The sequence below is a fragment of the Camelina sativa genome, chromosome 14 (assembly GCF_030686135.1).
Source record: "Camelina sativa cultivar CO46 ecotype springtype chromosome 14, ASM3068613v1".
In the NCBI taxonomy this organism is placed as follows: domain Eukaryota; kingdom Viridiplantae; phylum Streptophyta; class Magnoliopsida; order Brassicales; family Brassicaceae; genus Camelina; species Camelina sativa.
The window spans coordinates 11789051-11810491 of record NC_141893.1 but is presented as its reverse complement, the minus strand read 5'-3'; the positions used below and the strand labels follow the sequence as shown (position 1 = coordinate 11810491).

The window sequence follows — 21441 nt, the reverse complement described above, 5'->3', positions numbered from 1 at the left end:
TAGTTTTTAATAAGAATTTCATTCAGTTAATTTTTGACAACTTCTAAATATTAGAATATGAAAACCAACATTCATGAATATATTCAACTATCTCCCTCTTTGTCTCTGTATTTTTTTAAACCAACATTCTACGGTTTTATTCAACTATCTTCCATTTGATAGTGAAAAAAACACCAATCTTCTTTATATAGAAAATTTTATTTCTGTAGGGACAAACTTTCATGAATTTTTCTAAAATATTAACAAATATCTCTATCACTGGTGCAACTCTTCAACTATTGACAAAATTGTAACGCCTAAATCATATTTCCATACATTCATGGTTTACGCCAAGAGGAAGAAGTGGCGCTTTGATTCACTCTCGATGCTTTTTTGTCTTTTGGTGATGCATCTATTTTCTTTGGACATGTTTTAAGTCTCTCTAAATTTCTTATGTAAATGTTAAAACTGTTTGTGATAAAAAAAAAGAATAAAAGACATGAAAGATATTTCATATTCTTTAACTTTAAGTTTGTTTGCTTCTAATGAAGATAGACAGATGGCAATCTCTCCACTGCATACGTGTCACTCAAATGGAGAGAGTTGGCTATCTTTTATAGTATAGATTTTGATCACATAATTAAATGGATTTTGAAAAACAAAAAACCAAAAACCATCCTAAAAACAACAACTACCATTAAGACCTTAATTTCAATGAGTTCATATACAGTTTTTATTATTGACCCAAGTCAAACTTGCTGCATTACGAAAGCCTTCTTATTTCTTCACTGGCCATAGGATATAAAACGTACTTAAGTGGAAAAATTTATGTATTCAAACAAGAAAAAAAAAAGAAAAAGAAAAAAAGAAAATAGTGATGATATATTCACATCGATCGTCATGGACCGTGTGCGTGTGACTGTGTGAGAAAAAGGTCCACTTACGACTTGCCCCTTCGGAGACACACAATCTCAACTCGTCCTTTCCAAAAATTTACATTTTTTTTTTTTTGCTCAATTTTGTCTCTTTCTCATGTACGTTAGGTCTACTTCCTTGTCCAGGTGGGATCTCCACTATTTTCTAATATCATTCCCCACTTTCTAAAGTACTATAACGAATCTTTTTTTTTTTCTTCTTTTACAGAAACAACAGAAGGAAAAAAAAAAAAAAAAAGTACGTGCAGGATGTTTCAATTCTGCTGGGCGGCATTTTGATTATTTCAACACATTAAAAAGAAAAAACTCGAGTTTATATAATTATTCTGGTGAACCACTCTCTCCTCAAAGATATTTGTATCAAAAAGTAATGGAGGACACGTAGGGCCGAATGAACAGACAGATGGTGTGTGATTAAGCAACTGTATCCTCTCTCTCTCTCTTCCATGTCCTAAACCTATGTCTCCATACATACACATTCTCTACAAAAACTCATTTCCTCTCTTCCGATCCCTCCTTTAAATAGCGTCTCCTTCTCTCCTTTCACTCAAACATACATTAATCATATATATTTCTATATGAAGAGGGAGAGGAAGAGACAAAAACCCGAGGAGGAGGAGAAGGAAGAGATAAAGATGGAGGTGGTGGTGGTAGATGCATTGGCTGCAGCAGCAACGGTGGCTGCGGCTGCGGCGGTGAAGGAGGAGGAGGAATTGTGGGGGATGAGGCTCAAGGCGGGAGATGGTGTGGTCGATGAGCTGATGACTTGGAGCACCGTTTGGTTGCCTTCATGTTGGGACGTTGAGTTCGTTGAGAAAAATTATGAAGTTTTGTATAATGATGTTTTGTGGGACGATGATCTTTGGAATTTGAACACTTCTTCCACTCAGCTTCCTCCGTTAGATAACATAAGACAAGATTGAACGTTTTTTTCCAATCGGTTCGGTTATGGGATCTTTTTCGGTTTTAGTATGAACCATATTGTAATCAAAATTACTTGTTTTGATTTGGTGTGGTTTCGTTTTAATCTTTCTAGTCTTTAGATCATAAACTTTTTTTTTGTCAAAAGAAAAGTATTACCTAATTTGAGGACTTATTTCTTCTAAAAAGGGTCAACTTGGTTTTCAGGTTTTGGCTTTTCTCTTGGTTTAGTATAAGTTTTTGGTTTACTCCGGTTCAGTAAACCGAACTAAGTCTGTTTATGAATTTGGATCCTTTTTCTATATTGATTTTCATTTTTCGGATCCTATCTTTGCCCGACATGAATCCTGGTTAAGTTGGTTCTTAGAAGCAGCCACACCGTTCTACTAAACTAGACTCCGATCCATGCATATCATACCACACTATAGGGTACGTAAACATTAACCAACAAAAACAATAAATAGTTTTAAATTTTTCCATAAATCTAAAAAATACATTTGGGAAAAAAAGCCACATGGAGGAGAAAAATCTAGAAGTGGTGTGGCTTGTAGGCATTGAAATCGATATGACGACTTTAATTGCATTTGTGCTTACGTTACTCAAACATCTCTGGTAACATGTTTAGTTATTTTGTAGAGGTCTCTTATAATTCCTTGGTTCGATTCTAGGATTAAACAGAATAAATACCCAATGTTATCCCTTTTACAAAAAAAAACAAAAAAACATGTTTACTTAGCCCTAATCTTACTCTGTGCTTTTCCATATGCTTAGTCGTCATGTAATTCCTAAAGTGTAGTTTTAAGATAAACATAGAGGTAAGTAAGTTTCTAAACTGATATGGAAGTCAAAAGATTTAAAACTGAACAAATAAAATAATGTCTGGGATCAAAGGGAGAACAATAAATTTGAGACAATGACAAGAAGAAAATGGCGAAAGAAGTTGAAGAGAAGACAAAATTCTGGTTTTTTGTTTTTTACTGCTTTCTCGATTATTAATCAAACTCAAAATGAATCGAACATACTTATATAGAATACGTAGCATGCATCAAATAGTCCTCACGCTCTCGTTTTTTGTATAACTATCCTCACAACAGTGATAGAAAAGTAGAAACTATTTCAACCACCAAACTCTTATATATTTAAATCTCTGGATTACCACATTTTTAGTAATTTAATATTTCTATTTCTGTTAAGTATATAGTTTCACTGATCTATCGTAGATGCTACTATAATGTGAGAGATTGGATCATCTCTATGTTCATTTTGGGGAAGAGATTTTACCCAAGAAATAGGTCTCATGGATCTGCGAAGACGGGACTGCTTACTGAATCAAATTATTGCTATCAGCTAGCCCAAATTGTTATATAGACAACCCGAATTTGATATTCGATCTCTCTTCAAATCAATTTTACATTTGCTTTTTTTCTATCATTATTCTTCTTTTTAGACATACCCATGTGACCAATTGACTCCTTACCCAAAACATATACGTATATATATACTAGTAATTTACCCAATCAAGATTTTTGTAAAAATAGATTATCAGGTTTTTTTTACCAATTTTCACTAAGAATCCAAAAACCAAATATTTGTGTTTTTTCACTTTCTTCAAACGGTAATTTTTAATTTTTTTTTTTAAATTTTCTTTTGCAAAATCTAAAAACTAAAAACAAGAAAATAAATCTACGTGAAAACCATTAAATGGCCATAATCTAAAAAATGAAAATCTCTTTTTTAATTCCAGTTATTGTTAATATTTTTTCAAAATTCAAAATCCAAAAACTCAAATTCTAAAATCTTTATAGAGTTACAGGGGAATGCAATTTTTTTTTACTATATATTTTTAGTTGTTGTTATGCTCTCTTATCGGTTCTTTTTGGTGAGACTATCGCGGTGGCAGCTCGAAATTTCATGGAGAACGAGGTGAACGAGGTAATTTGGTTCATTTTCTTCTATCTATAGATCTTTGTTGATGATGACTTTATGATTTTCGTAATTCTATATAGATCATTAATCGTTCATTTTGGTTCATTTTTATCTATCTATACATCTTTGTTGATGTTTTATCAGATTAGGCATAGAGACTTTTGGTGATGTTGAGATTAGGGCTATATCTTCTTTGATTTTCGTAATCCTATAGATCCTTAATCCTTCATACGTTTCCAAATGTTTTCAGGATCCTCCTGATGATAATTGGATTTTTTTTGGATATTGAGGGCGTTCAAGTTCCCCAAAATCTTAAATGTAAAGACGTTTTTTCAATGCTTAGGTGTTTTCTGCATGTAAGAGGCATGCTGGGAGATCTGTACATTTTGGGAGCGGTAGGGTTCTTACAGCCTATCTGCATCACCGCTCGGGTTCATAATGCCTTATGGGATGAAAACATCCCCATTTATAACATACTAGTAGTAACTGACTAACTTTATTGCCTACTCAATTAATGAAAAAAAAATATTATATGATTCTAAAACGTGTAAAAATTAAGGTTTATAAAATTATATAAAAACTTAATCATAATCATGTATTTAAACTATTTCATTCTCATCCAAGATATGGTTTTTATTATGATATTTTCTTTTATTATAAAATAGTGTGTTTTTTCACTTTAAAGGATGAAAGATAAATTAAATAAAATGTAAGAAAAATGTGTAAAGTAGATGTATCATGTATCAATTATTTATTAGTAAATGTTATAGAATATTATATTTTGTATCATATATATAATATGAGATTTTATTATAAAATAATCTGATTTTGTTTGACAAAAGAACTTAAGATATAAAAGTGGTTTTAAAAATATATGTCAATTGTACCTACATTAAAAAGAGAAATATGATTATTTGGAATTGGGAATGATATAAATTTGTTTTAAAAGAATAAAATAAAAATAAAAGATGACAGGTGTCACTAAAAGAAAATGCCAAATGTTGCAATGTGAGTAAAAGTTATAAAAACCTTCTCATATTATATAAGATTGGATTTTAGTGGAAGTGTGGAGCTGACTAACTTTATTGCCTACTCAATTACTGAAAGAAAATATTATATGATGTGTAAAAATTAAGGTTTATAAAATTATATAAAAGCTTAATCATAATCATATATTTAAACTATTTCATTTCTCATCCAAGATATGGTTTTTATTATGATATTTTCTTTATTATAAAATAGCGTGTGTTTTTTTACTTTAAAGGATGAAAGACAAATTAAATAAAATGTAAGAAAAATGTGTAAAGTAGATGTATCAAATATCAGTTATTTATTAGTAAATATTATAGATTATTATATTTTGTATCATATATATAATATGAGATTTTATTATAAAATAATCTGATTTTGTTTGACAAAAGAACTTAAGATATAAAAGTGGATTTAAAAATATATGTCAATTGTACCAACATTAAAAAGAGAAATATGATTATTTGGAATTAAGAATTATATAAATTTGTTTTAAAAGAATAAAATGAAAATAAAAAATGACAGATGTCACTAAAAGAGAATGTCAAATGTCGCAATGTGAGTAAAAGTTAGAAAAAACCTTCTCATATATAATATAGCGTGTGTTTTTTTACTTTAAAGGATGAAAGACAAATTAAATAAAATGTAAGAAAAATGTGTAAAATAGATGTATCAAATATCAGTTATTTATTAGTAAATATTATAGAATATTATATTTTGTATCATATATATAATATGAGATTTTATTATAAAAAAATCTGATTTTGCTTGATAAAAGAACTTAAGAGATAAAAGTGGATTTAAAAATATATGTCAATTGTACCAACATTAAAAAGAGAAATATGATTATTTGGAATTGAGAATTATATAAATTTGTTTTAAAAGAATAAAATGAAAATAAAAAATGACAGATGTAACTAAAAGAGAATGTCAAATGTTGCAATATGAGTAAAAAAGTTAGAAAAAACCTTCTCATATATTATATATATATAAGATATCCCTGTTTGTCAAGAAATGTATATATCATTTGTTGTACTACACTTTAACATATACTAATTTGTTTCATTTAGACAACATAATTTGTTTATTCTGTTGTAAATATATCATTTTACCTTACAGAAAACATTTTGCGTGATTATAATATCAACATTGCTAGTTCGCCTCCATCGATCGTTATGTCTTCTTCAAATTTGATCACCGACACACTTAAACGTAGGTTAAGCAAGCTTCTTCGTTTTGCTTTCTATAGCTACTATGTTTCCATTTTTGTTGTATACATTTTCTTCTTTACATCTCCATCGGGTAGCTTAAAAAATCAATAGTCTGCCTAATAAATTGCATCCATTCAATTCCCAACGCTACGAAAATGGCACCTATCTTGGGAATGCAACTCATGATTATCTTCTTTTTTTTTTTGCATACATTTCTTGTTGGACCACTTCATTGTTTCTATAACAATGAATCATAATTTAAAATTTTTGGACCAGCTAACCGAGGAATAAACAGAGAATATCTAAGGAACATGCATGTGACAAGAAACCCAAATCAGTAAATCTAAAACATAGGTTTTGAATGGAGAAGGCATATCATGCAGAACAGATCATGTAGTTCAAGCAGATCAAGCAGAATAAAAGTAGATCAAATATTTGGTTGTTCAAGTGCAGATCAAAAGTGAACAGCATCAAAAAAGCTGTAGATCAGATCTGCATGTATTTTTCCTCCATTTACCACAAAAAGACAAAAAAAATTGAACTGCACACAGATGAACTGCAATAATTTAAAAAAAAAAAAAAAAAATCTTGAATGGTAACTTAGTGATAGAAGAACTACATGAAATGGTGAACTGCTATTTTTCTGTTCTTCCATTCAAAGCCATAATTGAGCAAATGTGATATACGTACTGCCAAAAGAAAAATTGTATATAAACTCTTCCTTGTAAATTACAACACATTATATAGGTACTTCGTTGTATATTTATACATAACAGCTATTTCAATTATAGTTAGAGAAAGAGATATATATATGTGAACAAAAAAAGAACAAAGCAGTGACATAGAAAACGACAGATACAGAGACTCACTCAAATTACAAATGAGTCAATGACACAGCACGCCCGTCATCTTCCCTCCGGGCTGCGCCTGCTCCACCACATTAAAACATAGAGAGGGACTAGTTAGAAAGAGAGAAAGATTTGGAGTTGTCTCATCTCATGTCTGAATATAACAATCTCTGACCGTTCTTGTCATATCAAGAAAACAAAAAAATCTCTCACGTTCGTTTTTTTTTTCCCTCATCGAAACATTCTCTCTTTCTTCATCTCCGTTTCTGTATGGGTTGTCGAGATATTCTGTTGACTTTCTCCGTCGCTCTCTTACTCATATCTTTGTTCCAGATCTGGCTTTTCCGGGAAGGACGACAAGTTCCGGAACTATCGGAAGACCAACTCGGAAAAGACAGAGAAGCCCTGCTCTCGTCCAAGAACAAGAAGGAAGACGACGATGTTCATCAACGACTCTACCAGAGGTATTTCAAGGGAAAATCTTTTGGTGTAAACAACACAAATCCTTCCTTTGAAGATTCCAATAGAAGGATCCCTAGTTCACCTGACCGCCTTCACAACTAGTTAGTTCGTCGTGCCTTCTTTAGTTTTTTCTATATTCTTTTGGACTCTTGCCTCATTTTGTTAGTATGTATTACTCGTAAAGCTGCTATCTAGATATTCTGGTAAGAAACGAGAGCATTTTGTTTTTTTCTTGGCATTGGATTCAAAGGAATGTGCATACGGTAAATGTAATAAACTCCGGAACGTTTTTTTTTTTTTTTTGTAATCGGTTATTGCATTGATTTATGTATACACTTGATGAGAAATAAATATTTATGGAAATTATTACGGTATTATGATCAGTTATACGCACCTTCACACTTCGATTATCTGTTTCATTCATATTCGTGTTTTCTATTAATTTGATCAAACTTGACAGTGTTTCAAGTAGAGAAAAATTAAGTCATCATTCACTCCCACTTTAGCTACAATCAATATCTTTGTTTTTTCTTCAACATCCATGCTAGCTAGATGCATAACATTTTTAATAGTATATCTTTATTAATAAATTAATCTTCTTCCTGATCCATTTATTTTGTTTCATAACATGTACGATTGAGTTTTGTGGGCAGTAATCTAATATATATATATATATTTAATCGGAATTAAAAACAGAAGAAAAAATGATGAAGTAAAAGTAAATGATCTTTGGTATCTACACCACTAATAAGTGACACTTTCTTTCATATATATGGAAATAGTTATTGAAGAAGTGTGTGTGTATATGCTCTGCTGATTTCTCATATATCAGATTTAGGTAAATTCTTTGGGACTCTTTTTTCACAAATTTATGTTTTTCAGTTGTGGTTCTATGAAGACTAAAAAAAAAAGTGAAATTTAAAGATGCAGGCGTAAGTTTCTGTATCAGCAAATTATCCATTATGTTTACCACTAAATAGTAGTAAGTTGAGCTGACGGCATTAAGCTTGCCATCACAAAATTCAAAATAGAGAATAGGAGAATTAATAATTGAATATCCAAGACCTCTACAAGAGAAAAAGAGAAGACGAAGGCATTCATTTGAAAAATATAAGGGTTGAAAAATAATATCAAAGGTTGTGACGAAGGACCCACTTAAATTAACGTGAACACGCTCAAAGTTTGTATCTCATCAACGTTAAAAATTTGCCAGAAAAAGGAAAGTCTTCGATGAGAGTCCAGTATTGAACATCGAATCAGTAATAGTTGTTAGTAATAAAAACATATTACAAACATGATAAACAATGAACCATGACAACTGGTACAACTGAGATGCGAAGTTGTACCAAGTTTTACAAAGTTATACCAAGTTTTACGAAGTTGTACCTTTTAGTTTCTGAAACTTCTAAGTTACAAAATCAATATAGTTATATCAAGTTATACATAGTTGTCTAGAGTTAACAGATATATCGTTGAATCTCCAATATATTAGCTTTGTTTCTTTAAAATCAATTGGATTCAGTGACTACTCTTCTTTTGATCAATTATACTGCATCTAAACAAATGTAGTCTCCAAGTTTGCTCAGAGTTTTTGTACAAACCTATAAACCAATCGATTCTCTCATAAATCCTGCAATATAGACCAATCGATTCTTAGTTACACGATTTTGAGAACAAAAATTCAAAATTCAATCAGAAAGAAGAAACTGATTTGAATTTATACAAATTTGGAGAAGAAACCGAGTGGAGATGTTGCGTGATGCAGAGGATAGATGGGTTTCAGATAAAGGCCAACTGGAGATTTTGGCGCTGGATTATTTTAAGCGGCTTTATTCGTTGGAGGGTCTAAGTGTTGATCGACCAGTGTTGCCTACTGCGGGATTCCCGAGACTGACTCGCGACGAAAAAGTGGGTTTAGCTAAAGCGTTTACAGAGGAAGAGGTAAGTGTGGCGGTGAGGAGTATGGGCAGGTTTAAAGCACCAGGGCCTGATGGTTTTCAGCCCATTTTTTATCAGCATTGTTGAGAGGAAGTGGGTAGTTCAGTGAAAAAGTTTGTATTAGACTTTTTTGAGACAGAGGTTTTGCCGCCGGCAACGAATGATGCGTTGATTGTGTTGTTGGCCAAGGTGACGAATCCGGAGAGGATAACACAGTTCCGCCCAGTGAGTTTGTGTAACGTTTTGTTTAAAGTCATTACTAAGATGATGGTGATTAGGCTGAAGAGTGTGATTCATATGTTGATTGGACCAGCACAAGCAAGTTTCATATCGGGTCGCTTGAGTATTGATAATATCGTGATTGTGCAAGAAGCGGTTCACTCCATGAGGAGGAAAAAAGGGAGAAAGGGTTGGATGCTGTTGAAATTAGACCTTGAGAAAGCTTACGATCGGGGCTGGAAGAGGGTTGGCGACGGAGGATAATGGAATGTGTGAAGGACCCGTCCATGTGTTTATTGTGGAATGGTGAGATAACAACCCCATTTATGCCAGAGAGAGGGTTGCGACAAGGCAACCCTTTGTCGCCCTATCTGTTTGTGTTGTGTATTGAGCGTCTTTGCCACCTTATCGATGGAGCAGTCGCAAGAAAGGAGTGGAAACCGATTACACTCTCACGCGGGGGTCCGAAGGTCTCTCATGTATGCTTTGTAGATGACATCATCTTGCTAGCGGAAGCATCAGTGGCTCAGGTGCGCGTTATCAGGCGAGTTTTGGACAGTTTTTGTTTGGCCTCCGGACAGAAAGTAAGCCTAGAGAAATCTAAAATCTTCTTGTCGTCGAATGTGAGCCGGGATATGGAGATCTCGATCACGGCGGAGAGTGGGATAGGTGCTACAAGAGAGCTAGGCAAATATCTTGGCATGCCGATCTTACATAAGAGGATAAATAAGAAGACTTTCGGAGAAGTCATTGAGCGGGTTTCATCACGATTGGCTGGATGGCGGAGTCGGACTCTGAGTTTGGCTGGGAGGATAACACTTACGAGAGCGGTGCTGTCGTTGATACCAGTGCATACCATGAGCACTATTTTATTGCCGGCGTCTACGTTGGAACGGCTTGATAGAGTCTCTCGCTCATTTATTTGGGGGAGTACGCCAGAGCGGAAGCGTATCCACTTGATATCATGGGATTGGGTTTGTAGACCAAAGCAGGAAGGAGGTTTAGGTCTCTGGAGGGCGAAAGATATGAACAGGCCGTTGCTCGCAAAAGTAGGGTGGCGGGTGTTGAAGGATAAGGATAGCTTATGGGCTCGAGTGTTGCGCTGTAAGTATAAGATTGGGGATATTCACGATAGTAGCTGGTTAAAGCCGAAAGGGACATGGTCGTCAACATGGCGGAGTGTGGGGGTTGGTTTAAGAGAAGTCGTCGTAAGAGGTTTGGGATGGGTTCCTGGGGACGGGAGGAACATACGTTTTTGGACGGATCGATGGTTGTTGGAGACTCCATCGGCTGACTGGGTTGTCGGTAATCTTTCGGAGGATGTAAAACAAAGGAAGGCTGAGGAGTATTGGATTAAGGGAGTTGGTTGGGATATGGTTCGTATTGGTGAGTTCTTGCCGGAGAATATTCGGTTGGCGCTGTACGCGGTGGTGCTGAAAGGGGTACTGGGGCTAGAGGATACGATGTCCTGGACAGGAACAGCAAACGAGCGGTTTACTGTGGGATCTGCGTACATGTTGACTCGCGAAAGGAGGGAGGCGACACAGTGTATGGCTCTATTTTTTGATAGAATCTGGAAGGCTATGGTTCCGGAACGGGTTCGTGTATTCCTCTAGCTCGTCGGGAACCAAGTGATCCTTACGAATATGGAACGTTTCAGAAGGCACATGGGAGAATCGGACATGTGCACAATGTGCAATGGGGCCATAGAGTCGATTTTACATGTCTTGAGGGATTTTCCGGCAATGGCTGGTTTGTGGCATCGGCTGGTGCTGATACGGGAGAGGCATGAATTTTTTGCGAAATCCCTTTTGGAGTGGCTGTTCGTCAACTTGTCGGATAGAGGGAGATCGGGAGGAGAGATCTGGCCGACTGTTTTTGGAATGGCCGTATGGTGGGGCTGGAAGTGGAGATGTTGTGATGTGTTTGGAGAGAGAGGGTTATGTCAGGATCGACTCGGTTTTATAAAGAAAGTAGCACCGGAGGTTGCTCAAGCACACTTGAGTGTGAATGGTGAGTCGAATACGGGGGGGTCACGTTGAGAGACTTATTGTGTGGAGTAAACCGGCGGACGGGTGGGTAACGGTGAACACGGATGGAGCGTCCCGGGGTAACCCAGGTCGGGCTATGGCGGGGGTGTTATCCGGGATGGGAGTGGCCAATGGCTGGGCGGTTTCACTTTGAATATTGGGGTATGCTCTGCTTCTTTGGCGGAATTGTGGGGCGTCTATTGTGGTTTAGTGGTAGCTTGGGAGCGTGGATGGAGGCGTGTGGTGTTGGAGGTTGAATCTGAGCGGGTGGTGAGTCTTTTTCGAGTCGGGGTGAACGAGTCTCACCCTCTAGCTTTCCTGGTATGGTTGTGTCATGGCTTTATTACAAAAGACTGGTTAGTCCGGGTTACTCATGTGTATAGAGAGGCTAATCGTCTTGCTGATGGTTTAGCTAACTATGCGTTCACTTTGCCACTTTGTTTTCACTTGTTAGAAGAATGGTCGGACGCGGTCCATTTGCTGTTTTTGGAGGACATGAACAGGACCTCGTTTGCTCGTAATGTTCGGTTGTAATTGCTTTTTCGTTTCTTAATAAAGTATAGGAGGTAGTTTACCTCCTCTCCCTTACCAAAAAAAAAAGGAGCATTTCAGATTTATTTGTGGAGAGTAGAGAGCTCTTGAGAATTTAACCCTTCAAGCGCTTAATATATTATTTATTGGTTATTTAGGTCAATTTATTATTATTCTTATTTTTAAATTACAATTTTAGTAAAAGTTTGGGCTTGAGGCCCTTTAAATTGTTATAGTAGCTAAAATTCTTTTTTTTTGGGCTTGTCGCCCAAATCTCTGCGCCGCCTCTGGGCCCGATACCAAACCTTCAAACCCTAATACCCTAGATATTTTATTTAAGAAGGATACGACTCTTCTTGTGTGTTTTTTCCATTTTTCGACTCAGTCTTTTGTCTCGGTGGCTGCTCTGGATTGGCTCGAATCATGGAGAGAAATCCTCCGGTAATGTAGATCTGTTGTTTCCATATATATATAGTGACTTTCTACTATCTTCGTAGATAGATATAGTTTGTTGATTCATCTTAACATTTTTGGAGTACATTTTTTGTGCCATCTTTTTTTATCTTTGTATCTAAACAAGTCCCAACTAAATTCTCTACAATCATTACAACCAAACACAATCATTTAAATTATTTAATAATATTAATTTCAAATTTCTTAAAATCTATCTACCTTATTTAAAGCAATATGTTAGATTAAAATATAATTCTCCTTTCACTTTTATTTAATCTTATATTTAATTATTTGAATTACTATTTAATACATATAGTTAATAAAATTTTAGATTTTTTTCAGCATATGATGTGATTTGAATTTTTATAAACGAATATATATTTTAAAAATTGTTTTAAGATTTTTGTAACCAAACAAGTATAACCAAACCGACCCAACAACCAGCTCGAGTTGGTTTTTTTAGAGGGTCTGGTAATCTTGTTAATTTACTTAGAGAATCAAGTTGGTTAGGGTCTGATCGGTTTAATTGTTTTGTTTTTTGTTTTGGTTTTAGTTCAATATATCTATATTAACATTTTTGAAATACATTTTGGTTTATGCCCATTAAGTTTTGCTTATTTAATATCTTTGATTTACAACATTAGCCCTTAACGATTTTCCTAAAATAACATTTCGTAGAAACTCAATTAATGGAACTATTTAAATCGACTTAATTTGATACGTTTATTGTCATAAATATCTTGACAACATCTATACATTTTTATTTTTCCAAAAACAACTCTACACACTAATTTTTAATCCCATAAAAATCTACAAACCTATTTTAACAGATCTTTAGAGACCGTATGATCTCTTAAATTTAAATGACACAGCCGAATTTGAGTAACAAATGATTACAATTTTGGGTTCTACCCTTTTAGTTTTGTTTATTTAAATTTTTATTTACAAAATTGATCCCTACATATTTGCAAAAAATCAATAAGTAAAATATGGAAAATCAAATTCGATTATACTAATAATATACCTAAAATATGAAAAATTCAATTATTTCCTAAATTATTTATGCCGTCAATTTTTCTTTTCCTTTTAAATTAAAAGATTTGAATATTTTAGATTTCAAAATGGAAATAATAATATCTTACACATTCAATGTCGATATTTTTAATATTATATATTAATATTTACTAACTGATTTTATCTTTTACATAAACCATATTATTCTCTCAAGATTTTGATTTCTTATAATGGAAAAACTTTTAATCAAAAACTTAGATTTGGTATATAATAATGTTGAACAAAATCCTAAAATATAGCAAATAGAAACTAACTAAAACACACACGACTATTTAATTTTATCTTCCTTATGTAAATATTAAATCTTTTAAATTTTTTCATAATAATTATCATATTTTCAAAGATCTTTTTGTTTGCTCAACAATATTTACTTGATTTGATATCACATCTAATTTTATCATCACCAATAACACTATAAATAATCTATGAACGTGAATATACCAAATAACTTCATTCTTACTTTGCTATTTTTTTCTCCCCAATTCTTATTTGCTAAAAAATGATAGATTTTTTCATAATCTGCATCACTAATATACATTTCTTAATTGTTTTTTTTTGCAGCTCAATTGTAATCATGGCAATAAGAGTGGGATCGTGCAACAAAATGTATTTTTTAATTTATTTATCCAAACTACTTTTACTTTGTTTTATCTTTGCTGTTTAGTTTTTGTCTTTCTAAATAACTGATTTTCTTTAGAAAAGTCCATTGGAAAATCAGTTTTAATCTCTTAAACTATTTCTGTTACGAATACAAAACTTTAAATTTGCTAATATCATCCTTTTCTTTTGACATAGAAGCATTGAGATCTCGGTTGTAAATGTAAGTTTTATTCTCACTAACGTTTTCATGTGCAATTAAGTGATTAAAACATAAGTGAAGTTTTCTTATATCATTTTTTTAATTGAATCAGGGTGTAACTCACTGCAACAACCTTAGAGTATGGCCACTGGAAGTTTCTCTCCCAATTGCTCTTTCTTTTATCCCAAAAAAAAATAAAAATCCTAATATTGGGTCCACAAAAACGGAGAAACGTTTCTGCAGGAAGGAACTTAAGCAACGCATAAACAACGTTACATGGCGTGTTTTGATACGTTGATGAGTAAATATAATTTTTTTTTTTTTCACTTTCTTCCTTCTTTCGTTCGCGATCCTCTCTCTTTTCTCTCTCAATCCGAAAGGCGAATCAATACATTCACCGCCATCGCACTTCCTCGATCTCCGCCAGGCTCCGTTCTTCTCTATCTCTATTCAATTGTTTCTCCCGGTAACAACCAGCTGAGGAAGAATACGAAGAAGTAGCCGTCGTGGTGGTGATGATAATGATGACTTCACTTGGTGGTGGAGGCGGAGGTGGCGGTGTTACTGGTGGAGGGAGATTCGTTACATATCCGCCGCCTCGTACTGTGCCTCCGTCGGCTTCTCTCGTGGTGGTCTCCGATCACAGCCTTCTTTCCTTGTTGAGCAAGATAAGTGATTTAAATCAATCTCTGTTTTTTTAAACTGTATTCTTAAATAGTTGACAAAAAAAATGTAATATTAAATACGAAAAGAAAAGAAGATTAACAAATTTTATTGATAAAATTAAAAGCACAAGAACTTTTACATCTTACTAACTACAAAAAGATACGAATTTAGCTAACAATCACACGAATTATATATTAACCCAATCTAAATTTTGTGCGTCAGAAAAGTAAAATAGTGTAAGTGTTCATATTTTTCCTTCAATAATTGGGAGAGGCTTGTCGAAGTAGCGTGTTCAAGATAAATTTGGATAAAATTGCGAAAAAACTATCTCCACATTTTCTTCTGTTGGTTTGGTAAAGTGTATGTAATTATAAAAAATAGCTCTTAAGAAAATTATTATTGAAAAATTGCACTAGTTGACATATGGAAATGAATGTAGGTTAGTATTTATTTGGATTTTTTTTTTTAACACAGTATTTATTTGGAATTAATCAACGTGAGTATACTATATTAACAGTTTAATTTTTGTTTATATTGATGTTTCTAAGTTTTTTTATGCCGAAAAATGTATATTGGAAGAATATGCTTTTATTTGGTTAAATATTTGAAGAATATGTTACTGAGGATGTAGAGTTGAAAACAAAACAACAAAACAGCCAGCTTAAAGTATGAAATACAAAAATTTCAATTATTAAAGCTGAAAGAAAATTCGTTGGTACATATTTGAAAGAAACAAAAGTTTGTCAAAAAGGATTTAAGTATTATTTTTCTTTACGATCGTTTTTAAAAAGTTAAGACATTCTCTTCTTTAAAATAATGATTCTAGGTTGACTAACTAAACTATCAATGTTGGAATTCTATCCTTAAAGGTTGATTTTGTAACGAATAAATTCCTTAAGAATATTTTGGGGCGTAAGAACTTTGAATTCGACACCAGGTCTAGTACTCTTCCAAAAAAATATTTGAGCTCAACTGGTTAAGATTACCAATAACACTCTTATATTCATTTTCTTTTGTTTTAAACTTACGACAACATCATTTGGAGTTGGAGTATACAATATAAGCAGCTCAAAAGACGAGATAATTTGAAAGTTAAAAAATTACCAGCATTTAAAATTATTTGTTAAAGCTGTTCTAACACTTAAACCCCGCGCAATGATTGCGTAAGTGATATATAAACTGGCTATGATTTCACATAAACAAACATCACAAGGCGAAGAAGAGGGCCGAAATGAGTCAGTTGACTAGGTAGTTGGGCTTTAATTTATTTATGAGCCCCGTCGAAAACCCTAAACTCAAATTTGCTTCAATACCTCATTTTATTCACTGGTCCAAGAATTTTTGTGTGAACTTTTTTTTTTTTGTTAGGCCCTCGTAAGATACCAAAACGGGGTTGTGATATGATACCAAATCGTAATGCCCCAGGCTGAGTGGAAAATATCAGATGATCTATATATACGTATAAGTTTCTGGTACTATATATTCGAACTGCATTAAAATTTTCCTATATTTCTTTCATTTGTAAACGCATAATAATATCCATAGGATGACATCTCCAATAGTATAAGATATTTTGGAAAGGTTTCCACAAAAATCATAGGAGATGGGGATGCCAAACGGGGTTTAATCAAAATGACGGTCACTGACGTTTTGGGATTTACTCATTTTTTCAAAAAAATTGAATATTGAAAGAGTTTTTAGAAGCGAGGAGAGGACCACAAACAACATGTCATTTCATTGTTCAGCCCAAAAGGCCTCCCACGAGCCAACCCTTTTCCTAATATGAATTAAATTATTACAAAATTCCAAAATTTCATTTTAATTTGGTGGGTCCAACTGCCCTTTCAATCTTTTTAATAAATCTATCTATTGATTTGGTCCAAATAAGACATGGTTCAATTATTATTACACAGTTTTTTTTTTTTTTTTTTTTTATATGGTCTGTTGAATTTTCGAAAGCATATTCTTAATTATGTCTTCAATTATTTAACAATCTTCCAATTTTCTAACAAAAATTACTACTTTCAGTTTTCCTAAAGTTATCCAAACTCTCTTTCTGTTTGTACATATGAATAAAACAAAACCATCAAACCAAACGTTGAGCCATAAAATATGGGAAGGAACAGGTAAAGGTAAAGCCATAAAAAATATGGGAAGGAACAGGTAAAGCCATAAAAAAGTAGCTTTAACCGTTTTTAGTTTTCAAAACATACTGACATAAATAATTCAAATTTTTAATTTCTCTCTTCTGATGATGCCAATAAAAATGAATATCTTATTTTTCTATCTCGGTTCTATCATTTTTCCCAAGTGGGAAGTGGAAACAACAAGTAGGGTTCGTTCTTGTTCTTGTCAATTAGGAAGACACTTCTTTAATCTTAAGATGTCTTTCCAAATTTTACTAGGTGGCTTTGTAAACGCAATGTAATATATTTGGGGGAAAAAAAAAAGGTAAAGGAGAAAACCATAAGTATGATAATTTCTTTTAAATATTATATTCGTCAATATAATACTTTTATAACTAAAGTACGTACAGGTTGACCCAAAAAATTAATACTTAAGTACGTACATATATTTGATCGTTCATTTGATCTAATCCGGTAACTGTAATAGAAGAAGCGGCAAATCGAAAGTTGAATGTGATATAACTTATGAGGCCAATGTCTCTCAGTCTCTCTCTAGGCTCCTTCGTGCGGACCCAACTCTCATGCTACACAACAACATCCTACGATGTGACTTCTACATCTTTTAGTTGTGTCCTGCGCCCTTTCTATGAATTGGACTTTTGTATCACTTACGACGACAAAGACAAAAAGATTTCTCACAACTCTATTTAATGTATACCTATACTTTATTTACCTGTTCTACGTAGTAGCTTTAGATAATCATATTATATAGCACTTCCAAACAAAACTTGTTTGAAATTATCCAACTTACCAAAAAATTTAGCACCACCAAAATTAACATATCTTATGTACCACAGATATAAATTATTAACGGGTCGTTGATAATGATATGACGATATTAACGCCGATAGATATTTAATCCAAATACAATATACGCTTGTGTGGTAGTTAGTAGCCATTTTTCATCTTAGCTAGAAATTAAAAAGGAATTTGGACTATACAGAAAAAATGCTACATCAGTTGGCAAGGACGACGATTCACGGTTAACTTGTTTATTGTGCTTATTATAATTGGCTGTCAAGCCACATTTTATTATGAAATCCCAGTTCTGATTCTTTTAAGACTATAATAGACGCTCCAAATTTTTTTTTTTTTTTTAAGTCTGTTTAACTATTATTATTTTAAAGTTCTTAAGGATGATCAATAATTAGATTTTATCCTTAGTTTCGTTTCCGTGTGGTTTATACAAATTAGACTCAAATATAATCGGTCCACAAACTTTTTTTTGGCTTCAGCTTAATTTTGGGTAACCAAACTATAAGTAAATATTTTAATAGTGATATATTTGAATTTAAAATATATGAGTCTTGGTCTATAGTTTGTTTGGTTTAGTTTGGTATATAGACCTTAATTAAACATGTTACCGGCTTACTCTTCATTCGCTTTGTTCTTCTATATAAGAATAACGGTTTGAGAAGAGTTATCGGTTAGTTTTGGTTTGAGAAGTTATGTTCGTTCAAATCGGGTTTGAGAGGTCATAAGCATGTTTAACTAGAGTATTTTCAACAATCAAAATGCCTTTGCACATTCTTATTACCAAATATATACATCAGTGCTATATTTATAATACAAGAAAAGTCACATTATTGGTCACTTCTATGTACATAAACCAAGCCGCGAAGCACAATTAAGTGCCAAATTAACTTCTGTCGTTGCAGAAGAAAAAAACTCACTAAAATTTGTAAAGTGAGATATAACTTGAGTACATTCACTATTCAGTAGTTAACACCTAATGGTGAATTTGCAGCAGCAGCAGTGAGTGCGGCTCTCTTAACGAATCTTCCTTTCATGCGTGGTCTTTTCTCCGCATTCAGTTTACGTACCTCGTACCTTATCTTCTTAGAAAACAACCTTGTCCTCCTCTTCTCTCTGTACCTCGAAACCCTAGCTTCTCTACCTCCATCTCCTAACCCACTTGATGGTAAACATCCACCAACGTACTGCTTCTGATGACTTTGATCTCCCGCAAATTCTCTCTAAAACACACAATTCAAAATTAAATAAAACTCACTATCATGAGAGGAAAGAAATGGAATCCTAAAGACTAATGACTATATATATGTATAACATACCATGGAAACAGGTGGCCAACTGCTAATGTCTATGTCTAGTTTCGGTGGCTCTCCCGAAGTCCACGGTGGACCTTGGCCTCCCCAAGTAGATATAACCGAGTCGTAGTTTAGTCTCAGCATCAGAACATTCTTCTCTTCTTCCTCCTTCACCTTGACAACGCATTCACCACTACTTTCAACATTCTTCATTACCTCTTCTTCGGATGTCTTGTGTGACGACTCGTAATCAAAACTTAGCTCAAACGGTACCGTTCCATCCACGTCTTTCCGATCATCATCATCGAATATTTCCATGTTTATGGCTTTCTTTTCTTCTACTTCTTCTTCTTCAATCACGTCTTTTTCGACTTTAAACATCTCTGTATTAGAAAACCCTAGGTCCTCCATGGCGTAAGACTCAGTGTCTAACCCGCGACCGAGCAGAGTCTCCACGTCAGCAGCGAACTCCTCAAGCTCCATGTCCGTCGGGAAAAAACCATTAAGACAACTCTCAGCGTTGTCTTCGTCCTCATCGATCATCACACTGATCATAGGAAACTCGATCTTCGGCGCAACGACGTCGTTCAAGAATTGTTCAGCCACCAAAGGATCGAGAACCGGCACTTGACAGATCAGCTGCTCTTCTAGCTCATAGCTGTCGGTCTGATCCTCAACACTAATCTCCGGAACCAAGTCATGAAAAATCGACAAATTGTTCTTCTTACCTGAGCCACGTGGCCTCCGAGCTTTACGAGTGAACCCGTGATGCCAAGTGGCTGCTTCGTGTGGAGGAGAAGCTGATGATGAGTGGTTGCTATGCTTCACGGCCGCCGGGCTGGCCGTCTTCAAACGGACCCTCTCGTGCCGGCGAGCGAGAGGGTTTGCTGAGTGGACCAAACTGTCGCAAGATTGACAAAGAAAAGCATCGTCGGCCGCGCAATACCATCGTGCACGTCTCTTCACGCAGCTATCGCAAGCCCTCGCCGTCTTCGCTCCAACAGCATTCGCCAAACTTTTCATCTTCTTACAAACTGTAAAACCAACATCAACGACAAGAGCACGAGAGCTTTGATTTCGACAGAACAGTTTCAATAACTGATATCTATTATTGCTCTGCGTTACAAGTAAGATTTTTTTGTGTGTGTGTGTCGTCGTCCTAGAAGGATTTGGGCAGTGAGTGTTTGAGATTGAAGAGGATGTCCCGGAAGAAGTGCGTACTCTTTTGTGTCAGTGGATTTTTGAAGTTATAAAAATTATTTGATGCACTTTTTGGGTGTTTATGTCTTCAGTTAAGACCCCACGTTGAGGCCTTATCTGATATGTGATTGGTTGAGTTCAGAAGATGATCCTCGTAATAGTGTTTTAATTGGTCAGATTCTTTATCCAGTGGATTTCTAGTGTGGTCCATCTTGTCGCTTTCCTTGCCCAATCCCTCGTTATTTATTTTTCTCTATTCGCCTTTTTTTTTTATCTTTTTTTTTTTTTTTTTTTTTTTTGTGGATTTTGTTATTTCTTTCTTTTTGGGTAGCAAAGGTTTCTGTTTTGTCTTTTTTTTTTTTTTTTTTTTTCTTTCTTTCTCGTCTACCATTTTTTCTATAAAGACTGCATGTATATAGTATTCCCTATGCTTTTAATAAATTAATACTAATTTAGCTCGGCATCATATGAACCATGCACTAATCCTTAAGCCCATTTAATTTGGTGACAAAATTAAACACTAATTTTTGCTTACTATTTTACATGAAGACATGTAATTTTCTGAATGTTTTCGTCTAATTTTTGCTTACTATTTTACATGAAGACATGTAATTTTCTGAATGTTTTCAAGCTAATTTATGTGGATATAATTCCCTTTTATTTAATATGTTAGTAAAATTTCATAATTATTCATTAACTTCCAAATAGCAATTTAATCGGGTGTGCCCTTAATTATCGAGTTTATCTCTTGTAGATAATCATTCATATAAAATCATTAATGTCCACATAATTCATTTTTTTTTTTTTTTTTTTTAATAAAGGATGTAACATCAGGACTTTTCATCATATCGCAAGTACTATCCATAGAATTCATTTCATGTTCACGAGGTTTTTGTCAAGGAGAGAAGCAAACAGATTGTATTACAGTACACATGGTTTATTCAAAATCGTTACAATTTCCTAAAGATAAGGGAGGACTCATCGTG

General features: G+C 33.9%; 3 protein-coding genes across 3 annotated transcripts; 2 read left to right on the top strand and 1 right to left on the bottom strand.

The window, feature by feature from the left end:
- Nucleotides 1-1288: 1288 nt before the first annotated feature.
- LOC104741268 (uncharacterized) lies at nt 1289-2163 on the top strand. The gene has a single exon (XM_010462081.3). The coding sequence runs from the start codon at nt 1493-1495 to the stop codon at nt 1835-1837; it is 345 nt and encodes a 114-aa protein (XP_010460383.1). The 5' UTR covers nt 1289-1492; the 3' UTR covers nt 1838-2163.
- Nucleotides 2164-6861: 4698 nt separating this feature from the next.
- Nucleotides 6862-7685, top strand: LOC104741267 (CLAVATA3/ESR (CLE)-related protein 43). Its single transcript, XM_010462080.3, has one exon. It carries the CDS (start codon nt 7120-7122, stop codon nt 7411-7413), a length of 294 nt encoding a protein of 97 aa, XP_010460382.2. The 5' UTR covers nt 6862-7119; the 3' UTR covers nt 7414-7685.
- An 11021-nt stretch (nt 7686-18706) lies between these two features.
- LOC104741266 (zinc finger protein CONSTANS-LIKE 16) lies at nt 18707-20771 on the bottom strand. Its single transcript, XM_087483448.1, has 2 exons — nt 19280-20771; nt 18707-19183 (listed from the first exon to the last, which is right to left on the bottom strand). The coding sequence occupies exons 1-2, from the start codon at nt 20276-20278 to the stop codon at nt 18923-18925; spliced, it is 1260 nt and encodes a 419-aa protein (XP_087339574.1). The 5' UTR covers nt 20279-20771; the 3' UTR covers nt 18707-18922.
- Between the last annotated feature and the right edge of the window lie 670 nt (nt 20772-21441).

Bases quoted from the DNA above. Each gene is read 5' to 3' on its own strand.
- LOC104741268 (XM_010462081.3), top strand. From the start codon at position 1,493: ATGAAGAGGGAGAGGAAGAGACAAAAACCCGAGGAGGAGGAGAAGGAA.
- LOC104741267 (XM_010462080.3), top strand. From the start codon at position 7,120: ATGGGTTGTCGAGATATTCTGTTGACTTTCTCCGTCGCTCTCTTACTC.
- LOC104741266 (XM_087483448.1), bottom strand. From the start codon at position 20,278: ATGAAAAGTTTGGCGAATGCTGTTGGAGCGAAGACGGCGAGGGCTTGC. The intron at 19,184-19,279 runs GTATGTTATACA...TGTGTGTTTTAG, and splicing joins GTTGGCCACCTGTTTCCATG to AGAGAATTTGCGGGAGATCA.